Source organism: Cannabis sativa, chromosome 6, assembly GCF_029168945.1.
Source record: "Cannabis sativa cultivar Pink pepper isolate KNU-18-1 chromosome 6, ASM2916894v1, whole genome shotgun sequence".
In the NCBI taxonomy this organism is placed as follows: domain Eukaryota; kingdom Viridiplantae; phylum Streptophyta; class Magnoliopsida; order Rosales; family Cannabaceae; genus Cannabis; species Cannabis sativa.
In genome coordinates, this window is record NC_083606.1 from 24,160,663 (window position 1) to 24,172,239 (window position 11,577).

Consider the following 11,577-nt stretch of genomic DNA (forward strand, 5'->3'; position numbering starts at 1 on the left):
TGTCCACCCATCTAGTTGCTCACCATCCTGGATTCGATTCTAAATAAGTCTTAGCTTTTCATCTTGCCACTGACGTTGCTTAACTTGTTGAAGTAGTACTGGTGTAGCCACTAAGTTAGAGATACAAGCTACTTCTTCCCCTTCATAGTATTGCAAGTTATAATCACCCATTGTGATTGTCCTTTTCCAGTCCTCAAGAGCCAAACATGCCAAAGTACTATGAGGCTTTCTACTTAGTGCGTCAGCTACTACATTAGCTTTCCCGGGGTGATACTGCAAAGTGAAATCATAGTCTTCCATATACTCAACCCATCTTCTTTGCCTCAAGTTCAAGTCCCTTTGAGTAAAAAGATACTTCAAGCTCTTATGATCTGAGTATAACTCAAATTTTACGCCATATAAATAACATCTCCAAATTTTCAAGACAAAGATTACCGCAGCAAGTTCTAGGTCATGTGTAGGGTAATTCTTCTCATGTGGTTTCAATTGTCGAGAAGCATAGGCAACCACCTTGCCGTTTTGCATGAGGACACCTCCTAATCCAGTACCTGAAGCATCAGTGAATACCACATATGGTTCCTCACTATTAGGAACAGTGAGAACAGGCGCCGAAGTTAATCTTTCCTTCAATTCTCTAAAAGCTTCTTCGCAACTATCATCCCACATAAACTTTACTTCTTTTCTTGTTAACTTCGTCAAAGGCATAGCAATTCGTGAGAAATTCTCTACAAAGCGACGGTAATAGCCTGCCAACCCAAGAAAACTTCGAACTTCAGTGACATTCTTTGGTCTTTCCCACTTTAGAATAGAGTCTATCTTTGCAGGATCAACGGTGATACCATCTTGAGAAATTACATGGCCCAAGAACTTGACTTCAGTCATCCAAAATTCACACTTCTCTTTCTTAGCGTATAATTGATGATCTCTCAATGTATGTAATACTGTTGTCAAGTGTTCAGCATGATCCTCACGTGTCTTAGAATACACCAAGATATCATCAATAAATACCACCACAAACTTATCCAAGAAAGGTCTAAAGACTCTATTCATAAGATCCATAAATGCGGCAGGTGCATTCGTTAACCCAAATGGCATTACCAAAAACTCAAAGTGTCCATACCGTGTCCTAAAGCAGTCTTAGGGATATCTTCTTCCCTAATCCTCAATTGATGGTAGCCTGACCTCAGATCAATCTTTGAAAAGAACTTTGAACCACCAAGTTGATCAAATAGTTCATCAATCCTCGGTAAAGGATATTTGTTTTTAATTGTCATCTGATTCAACTTTCTATAGTCGACACAAAGTCGCAAAGTCCCATCAGCTTTCTTGGCAAACAAGACTGGAGCTCCCCATGGAGAAGTACTCTGTCTGATGTAGCCCTTATCCATTAACTCCCCTAATTGTTTTTTCAATTCAACCAACTCTGCAGGTGCCATGCGATAAGGTGCAATAGAGGCGGGTTGAGCTCCGGAATCAAATCAATGCAAAACTCGATCTCCCTATCGAGGTGGTAACCACAGTAAATCCTCTGGAAACACATCCGGAAAACCACTAACCACTGATATCCAAGGGAACTGGTCTAAATTCCTAGACTCATCATCGATCGCAAACAGATTCCCATAACACTCTAAGTTTCTCTTTCCACCTAAACATGCCCTTAAGATAGGATTGTGTCTCACTGCACTCATGTTGGCTCGATAAACAATGAAATCACCACTAGGGGTTAAAAGAGTCACTCTTTTACGTGAACAATCCACAATAGCTTGGTATTTAGACAACCAATCCATACCAAGAATTACATCAAATTGCCCCATAGGCAACACTAATAAGTTTCCAGACAACTTGTGTCCCTCGAACACAATACAAATTGACCTACATATGGTGGATACCTCACCATGTCCCCCCATAGGTACACTCAAATGCAATGCAGGACTAAAAGTTTCCCAACTCAAACCCAACATACTAGCAAACATCAAAGATATAAAGGAATGCGATGCACCCGTATCAAATAACACATGAGCCCAAGAGTGTGAGATAAGAACCATACCATCGACAACTCCCTGGTCAGCACCGCCCTGCACATCATCAACCCCAAGAGCGTAGGCTTGAGCGGATGACTTTGCTTTTGCCTTGCCCCTTCCCTGACTAGGGTAGCTTGTACTTGCACCAGACCCTCCACCTTGATTGTACCCTCTTTGACTCCCACTAGGAGCAGGAGTTTGGAAACCTTGTGAGTACCCCATGTTGAACCACGAACCTTGTGGCACAGGCGATGTTGATGCGAGGCTTCTTGGCCCGATTGGGGTGTGAAACCATAGGATGAAGACTGAGACTGGTTTGTCCTGGGCTGTCCATGAAAAGGAGTAGACTCTACATAGCTCCCTATGGGTCCTCCATGAGATGCTTGAAATCTTTGTTGTCGTTGCGGGCAATATTTCTTCTTATGACCTTGTTGACCACAACAGAAACACCCGTATGGTCCACTACGAGTCTTTCCAGATGAACCACTACTAGTGCTACCCCCACTAAATTGTTGTCCTTGGGACCATTGTCCCTGATTCTTCTTGGTCATCTTTCGGTCACTTCCTCTTCCTCTGTTTGTGTTCTTCTTCTCATTCCCCTCAACATGAGCCTCAGTTCGCAAGGCTGCTGTCACACACTCAGTCAGGTTGTTAAAGGTCAAAGGGGCTATAGGACCACGTATCGCTGGCCTCAAACGACGCATGAACTGTTCAATCACCAAGGGTTGATCAACAACACCAGGATATGCATAAGAGGATAGCTCTACAAACTTCATGTAAAATTCATTCACAGTCATATCCCCTTGTCTTAGACCATCAAATACTCCAATAAGAGCCCTCCTGTGAGATGGACTAAAATATTGTTCCCTGAAAACTTTCTCAAATTCTCGCCAAGTCATCCCATCAGTTTCCATTTTCCTGGACAAGGTCTCCCACCAATCGGCTGCACCACCCTCTAACTTGGACACAGCAAAAGTAACTTGGTATTCCTCAGGTGTTCCTATTGTGTTGAAATTTTTCTTTATCTGCCTCAACCACCTTTCAGCTACCATGGGATCCTGTCCACCCTCAAACTCAGGCACTTGGATTCGATGAAAGATCTGAAAATGATGACTTTGTCGAGCGGCAGGATCCATTTGTTGAGCGGGAATAGCTCTTAAGGCTTCGAGAAGGGCGTTCATAGGGAATTCAGCTTGTGGAGGTTGGACAATAGCTTGAGGGGCGTCTTCTCCAACCGTTCCCCTTGTCTTCTTTCCTTTTGGAGGCATTTTCTTAGGTCTGAGAACCAAAAGCTAATCAGTTAGTGAGGATTGGATGCTAATAATATAAATATGCCTTATACATATAAATACCAAGATATTTATTACTATTATTATTTAAAATAAATCTAAACTATTTGGTGACACACTCCGAGGTAATTAAACCCGGCGCTCTGATACCATTTTTCTGTCACGACCCGAGCCCTAGGCTGTGGCAGATGTGTAATATCCATAACTTGGGTGGTCAAAGGTCACACTTTGACCCTTGTAGGAAAATAAAGCTTATAAATGATCCTTTTATTTATATTACAAAATACTAATTTAAAAGAATGGATTAACTCCTATATTAATAAAAATATATTAGTAATAAAAATCAGGACCACTCATCAATATAAGAGAACAGTAATATCCCCACAGTTATGTAATCACCAAATAGATAGATTTAATAAGTCAATAAAATACCAAAATAATACCTAGCATCCATCATTTCTCATTTCTAACTAGTACATAGCTAATTTAAGTCATCCAGACCATCCATTGGTTCTTAAATACAAAATCAGTCTCATTAGAAGGTGAAAGAGTAAAATATGACTAAACTAATAACGACATTCCTTTCCCAACAGTACCATCCTCATCCACTAGCATCAAACTGAGTTCCTGGAATGGGAGAAAATAGGGGGTGAGCTTATAAAGCCCAGTAGGAAAAAAACTAATATCAAAGGACCCTTGGTTTAATAAAATTCCTGCATGGTTAGCTTTATAAAAATAAAATGTCTCATCAACAGTATGAATATGTACAAATAAAATAGAGAGACCACAAATAATCACAAATCAAACGTCAAATGGATATCACACCGTCCACTAGACCCCTAGCTCTCAATACCAAATCATAGAAAACGACATCCAAAACCGGGTAGTCGCATCTGATACCCACCATAAATAACGGGGCTCAGATTTAATTCACTCTGTCTGATTCTAGGTCTTTCACCTACAGGTGAGTGCACACCTGATCTACCTATGATGACACAGAGACTAGGTCGTGAAACAACAATATGCATCGAACATGATCAACATGGCTCTCATCAATATAACCAAAGCTGGCAAATAATAAGCATAACAAAAGAACATATTCCTTTTTATTTTCCAGAAAATTCGGCAGCATAACAGCTGTATTTTGAATAAACCCAAAAATCATAACCTGCATAAATATTTGCACACAAAAATATATTTGGCACTCGGTGCCCCAAAACAGTCCAGAAAATATGCAGATTAAGTTTTCAATTTTTTAAACAATTTTGTAAATCATAAAAATTGGAATATGTCTAATGTTATACAACGCATATAAAAATCAAGTCCAAAAATCAAGTTGAGTCCCTACCTCTCCCGAGTCGTTAAACTTTTTTTCCAAAAGACGATCTTAAGCTCTCAAGTCCCGAGCTCCAATTGTTTAGTCCAAACTTACATATTACTCTCACCTATACCATCAAATGATTAAATAATTATCATCATCGCATTCTACATTCAGAACCGAGTCCAACGACATATAATATGACTATATTTAAAATTTGGGATTCCGAAACCTCACCTAAGCGGTGCACATTAACAATCGGTGGCGGTAAAAATTGGTGTACCGGAAATGTCGCCGAAAATAGGAGTAGTATATATCAAAACGACCACCTCGACGAGTAGATCACACTCATGCCAACCGTTTGTCAAAACGGTACACGAGGTCACCGGAAAGGGGCGGAGCTACAAAAATGTCACCGGAAAAAGTTGCGAACCGGGAAAAATGGTTTAGTGTAAGTTGTTCTCCTCGACGAGCTGAGTGTAGTGGTGAAAACCTCTCGTCAAACGGACGCCGGAGGTGACCGGAAAACCCGTTCAAAGTTTGAAATCCCAAACTTTGACTTGCGATCCCGAGTCAACGGCGGCGAGAGGAGCGTCGCCGCTTGGGGGGTGAGGTCGCTGGCACTTGGGCTTTCGATTTGTCCGGCGCGTTGGGTCGGGCGGTGGCCGGAGGTGGGTCGCCGGAGTGTGGTGGTTATGGAGGTTTATGGGTTTTATTTTTGGTATTTTAAAGAGAGAGAAAGAGAGAAAGATAGATAGAATGAGAGAGGGGGACGAAGGGGGTTCAGTATTATTCAAAATAATATATATTTTTTTTTTTACATACATATATATATTATTTTATTATATTTTATATATATATATAAAAGTACATTTGACTCGGTCAAACCGAGTCTTTTCAAGGGTTCATAATCAGTTTTGGGTAGCGTGCCTAATTATTTAGGGCGTTACAATATGACTCCTTCCGTTCAGATATCTAGCCCTTGATTCCTTTCTGTAGCAGAGCATTATCAATATCTGAACCTGGATTTCTTTCTCTCCTTCTTAAGTGCTGAAACTCCTTCTTGTTGAATGTCTTTCTTCACGATCTTCCTCACTATGATTGAGGTATCACTTGCTGTGTGTGGGCACTACTCTAACACTAAGTTTTTCGAAATTTCAAGGAAGAAGAAAGAGAAGAAGGTGGCGGCTAGGTATAGAGAGAGAAGGCTCAGGTTTTTCTCTGAAGGAAAGTCAGAAGTGAAGTGTAATTTTTCTAAAGCCTTCGCTATCTATTTATAGCATTCCACTAGGGTTACGTTTAAATTATTTGGCATAAGTTTGAAAAACCATCCCAAGTGGTGGGCCATGTTGTGTAATGGGCCTTACTTGGATTTTGTAGTTTTCACAAATTTTATTTCTATTTTCTCAAAAACGCCAATTTTAAAATTCAACCATTTAAATGCCAATTCTAACTATTTAATAACTATAAATAATTATTAAATAATATTGTCATTTATCATATTTATTAATTGAACCATACAAAGTATCATAATTAACAAATATGCCCCTAAAACTCTTTCTCTACAATTTCGCCCTTACTTAGTGAAAAATTCACAAATAGACAAAGTCTAATTTGAGAATTATAATTGATAATCAAAACAAATTATATGATTCTTACAAGCAATATTATCTCAACTAGTGGGGGGACCATGGGTCTATATAACCGAGCTTCCAATAAGAAGATCAAGAATTTATAACCTAAATTCACTGACTTATTAATTCTTCATTGAATCCACGCATAGAACTTAGAATTGCACTCTCAGTATATAGAATGCTCTATATGTTCCACCATATAGACACATCATTAGTTATCCATTGTTATAATCCTAATTTGATCTATGATCCTCTATATGAATGATCTACACTGTAAAGGGATTAGATTACCGTTACACCCTACAATGTATTTTATCCTTAAAACACTTAACACCGTATAAATGATATTTCAGCTTATGTGAAATGAGTACTCCACCATTTATTTTCGTTTGGTCAAGCTCGAAGGAGATCATCCTTTACTTACTATTCGCCATATAGAAGCTATAGATTCCATGTTTATGTTAGCGCTCCCACTCAATTACACTACCGTGTTCCTAAAATGTACGTATCACCCTGACCCAAAAGTAGGCTTAACTAAAAAATCAAAGAACACGAATAGCCTCTTGAGATTGAGCCTAATCATAACAGGATTAAGATCATTTAATCTAGGATCAACTAGGCGATATTGACTTGAATAGATATTACGGTAAGTTTAATAAATCTAAGTCAAAGTTCAATATCGGTCCCTTCCGATGCATACTCCATGCATCCAACCTGAGCTTTACTTTAACCAATGCTCTGGAAAGAACATAGCATTTCTCCAAATGCAAGTAAACTCTGTTGTAGATTATCATATCAGTAAAACCCTGTGTCTGATAAATCTAGGAAACTTTATTCACATAGTTATGTTTACTTTCCAAAGTGTTGACAGCGCAATAAACAGGATCAAGTATGTGAAAAGGGTTTCAGATGAATTCATACATTATGTACATATAATCACGAAATAAATCATGTGAACCATGCAACATTAAATGTTATTTCTGATCTATATTAATAAGTAAATCTGATTATATTGAAATGAGTTTTATTTAGGGCATAAAACCCAACAATGAGCTTCTACCATTGTTTCATATTTCGCAAGTCAAATATGGTCGCCACCATTAGGGTGATCCATACCATATAAAATACTTACAAAGGTACTTATCTTTCGAGATTAAACAGTGCGAACTTGCTAATGAACGTTCCTCCATTAGGGAGGATTACTCACTAAAACAAACGCTATGTAAAACAACCAATGGAGATCGAATATCTTAATAATAATAAAGCTCATTCTTTAAAATATATTTTATTTATTATTTATAATAAAATATATTCATAAAATACGAATTTAGAATTGAAATTCTAAATTAGAATTTAATTTAATATTTATAAAATTATACTTAGATAGTGATTGAAATAAATTGAATTATTTCCATCTTAGTAGTAATTTTGATATATAAATATTAAGAAAATTAATTTAAGTTGTATTAATTTAAATTAATTTGCAACTCAAATTAAATTTTCATGAGAATATATTTATTGTATTTTGAAAAAGAAAGTATAAAAAATTTTATATTTTCGAAATACTTAAATAATAAATACTTAGAAAAAATACTTCAAGCAAAAATATCACCTATCTAGATTTCCCTTTGACTAATTAATTCAATTTCTAATAATATATTTTAATTCATTTATTTTAAATTAATCAATAAATGAAAAAATCATTGATTTAAGTTGGTCCAAGAATTAATTAAATAAATAATTAATTTACAACTTAATCTATTTTTCAAGATGAATTCAAAAACATCTAGCATAAATAAATGCAATTTCGAAATTGATTAATAAAATAAAGAAAAAATATATATTGAAAATTATGTAAATTTAAGTTGAAAAAATAAATTTCAACTATAAATAATTTTCTATTTAATTAAGTACCATGAAAAATAAATATTTAAGTATCATGATGAAAATCAACTTAGATATTTAATTTTTGAATTTAATTAAATGTATTAAATTCAAGAAATAAATAATTAAGTGTAGAGAAGGCTTAATTATTAATCTCTAGTTTAATACTAGGAAAAATATAATTAAAATAAATTGTACCAAAATTAATTATTTAAATAATTAATTTCACAATGTATAATATTTTCTTATTTTAATATTAGAAATAATAAGTAGTCTAGAAATAACTATCTAGAAAATATCTTATTTGTCTAAGTATTGTTTCCACAAAATTTGAAAAAATATCTAATTTAAGTTCTATTAGAAAAAATCTAGAACTTAAATATTTTCAAATTTAAATTTAACTAAATGTCAAAAATTAAGTTGTAACCACTTAAATTGAAAAATATTCCATTTTAAGTTTAAAACTAACTTAAAAAATATACTAAGAATCTTTAATAACTATTGCCTAGAATTCCTCAACTCAATTTTAAATTTAAATAAAATATTCAAATTTAAGTTAGATATGAAAAATCAGTTAAAATTACTAATTTATAACTTAAATAGGAATATTTAATTAAATAAGCTTCAGAAAAAATCTAGTTAGTTAAAATTCTTTATTTAATTAAATACGAGAAAAATACAAATAGTTTGTCCAGAAATAATATCTAAAACTAAAAGTGTTTTTCTTAAAATTAACTTTAAAATATTAAAATGAAAATAAATTTCATATATTCTAAAAGTTAATTATGTTGCTAATCAATTTTATTAGGTTAAACTAATTTAATTAACCTAGCACAGTTATTCAAATAAGGCAAATGGGCCTTCACAATTGGGGTAGTTCATGTGAGGGGGAGCTGGGTTCAGTATGTCGTACCCACTTCTATTGGCCCCCAACTCTCACACAAGGCCCAAAAGAGAGGAATTTAACCTTAAAATAAATAACTGTTATTAATTGAATAGGTCCAAAAACAAAATGGACCTCAATAAAATCTATCAAGGTGTGACATTTTATATAGCAACAACCAATATGCATCTATATAATAAAATAAACATATAGGCTCACACAGACACACATTTGGATAGATCCTATCAGATCATTGGATCTGTCAACAAGTTAACCATGGCTATTTGTTATCAAGCAATAATAGGTTTTATAAAACTTACAAACAAGCTAAAACACATACTCCTGCAACAAGGTTAGCTGGATAGTTGGATGTAGGATTTATTTAATTTTAAATAATTAATTTCGAAAAAGAATTAAATAATAAAAAAAATATTTATTTTCGAATTAAAAAAATATATATATATATTTTCGAAATTAATAATAAAATAATATTAAAAATTAAACCTACAAGGTTGAAAAATTAGGTTTCAACTAACCTAAATATCATTTCAAAATTTGCTAACTACTTTAAAAAATTTAATGTTATTTTATAAATAAAAATTAAAAAAATAAATAAATATCTTTTTCAGATTTTATGATTTAATTTAAATAAATAAAATAACAAAATTTAAAAGTTAGCAAATATCTTACTTCTATTTAAAATATCATGATTATAGTTATCTTATTTTAAATTTAAATAAGGTCAAATTATTTAAAAAAAATATTTAATTTAAAAAATTTAATATCTGACTTGAAATTTAAAAAATAAGATAAGATATAATCAAATTTAAAAATAAGATAGATAATTAAGCAAAAAGATAGATATTTACTATTTTCAAATTCAAATTACACTAATATCATGAATTAAATTAAAAAAAAATATTAATTAATTTAATTATGATATTTAGAATTGAAATAGAAATAGTAAATGTCTAAATACAAAACTACACAAAAAATCGGAAGTTAAATCCATGAAATAGCATGAAAAATAGAAGAAAAAGGAAAAAAATACGAGCTGTACGGACAGTATGCTGAGCATACTGCCCGCGCGCGCGACAGGGACTGCATGGCCGAGCAAGCTCGGCGCTGGGGAGGGGCTACAGGATTTCCGCGCGTGGATGGGTGTGATTCAGACAAGCGCTCTGTCAAGCAGCTGTCTGAACGCGTGCTGTCCGAGGGTGTAACCCTCGTGCGCGCGCGTAGCCCTGTTGCACGACCCTGATTTTTTCCAAATCTTCAAAAAATCAAAACTACTTCAAATTAAATCGAAATTGAGTTCTGTAAAAAATTAAATTGCTTAATTTTTTCCATGCTATCCAATAAAAATAATTCCAGAAACAGAATTTCAATTATTTTTCACGAAAATTCATAAACATCAATCAATCATCATATAACACTCAATACAACATGAAACCATCCAAATCACAAACAATCGTTTTGAAGTCCAAATTTCTTGCAAACAAATCAATTACCATGGCTATGAGGCCAGTTGTTGGAATTTATTTTACCAGGATCTTAGATCTACTCACAAGTATGTTGTTTAACACCCTAAATATGAACTTTCAAAAACGATAAATAAACACATATAAAGTTAAGAAAACCTTACATTGATGGAAGCGGAATAATGTCTCCTTCCACTCAGATCTCTAACCCTTGTATCCTTTCTGTCGCAGAGTATTATCAAGATCTGAGCCCGAATGTCCTTCTCTTTGTGTGTGATCCTTCACAGTCTTCCAATCTATGATTGAGGTACCACTTGCTGTGTGTGGGCACTTACTCTATCACTAAGGTTCGAAATTTATGAAGAAGAAAAGAGAGAGATGATTTCTGCTATAGAGAGAAAAGGGAAGGCTCAGTTTTTCTGAAGAGAGAATTTTCTGATAGAAAAGGTAGTTTTTAACTTATGATTTGACTGAGCCATCACATTCTATTTATAGGCAACTACTAGGTTTAGGTTAGGAATTATTTGGCATTAAAATAATGAAAATATCAATTTGAAAAACCACTCCAAGTGGCAGGCCATTGTGTGTAATGGGCCTTACTTGGATTTTGCAGTTTTCACAAATTTTATTTCTATTTTCTCAAAAAGGCCAATTTTCCAATTCGAACCATTTAATTGCCAAAACTAATTATTTAATAACTAAAATAGATTATTAAATAATATTGTCATTTAATTTAATTATTAATTAGACCTATAAAGTCTATTAATAAATAAATAAACCTAGAATCTCTTTTCATTAAAATTTCGCCCCTGCTTAGTGAAAATTCACAAAAAAGACATAGTCTAACTTTAGGATTATAATTGATTAATCACAAATCAATTATTGAGTCTTACAAGCAGTATAGTCTCAACTAGAATGGGGACCATGGATCTATATGCTAAGCTTCCAATAAGTGAACCGAATTTACTAAGTTAATTCCTACTTATTAATTCTTCGTTGAATCCACTCTTAGAACTTAGAATTGCACTCTCAGACTTATATAGAGCATATTTTATGTTCCACGATAT

At 33.9% G+C, this 11,577-nt stretch overlaps 1 protein-coding gene across 1 annotated transcript; it reads right to left on the reverse strand.

Annotated features, from left to right (window-relative positions):
* Positions 1 to 1,499: 1,499 nt before the first annotated feature.
* Positions 1,500 to 5,429, reverse strand: LOC133039217 (uncharacterized). Its single transcript, XM_061118055.1, has 4 exons — positions 4,861 to 5,429; positions 4,659 to 4,750; positions 2,162 to 3,937; positions 1,500 to 2,075 (listed from the first exon to the last, which is right to left on the reverse strand). The coding sequence occupies exons 3-4, from the start codon at positions 3,287 to 3,289 to the stop codon at positions 1,500 to 1,502; spliced, it is 1,704 nt and encodes a 567-aa protein (XP_060974038.1). The 5' UTR covers positions 3,290 to 3,937; positions 4,659 to 4,750; positions 4,861 to 5,429.
* Between the last annotated feature and the right edge of the window lie 6,148 nt (positions 5,430 to 11,577).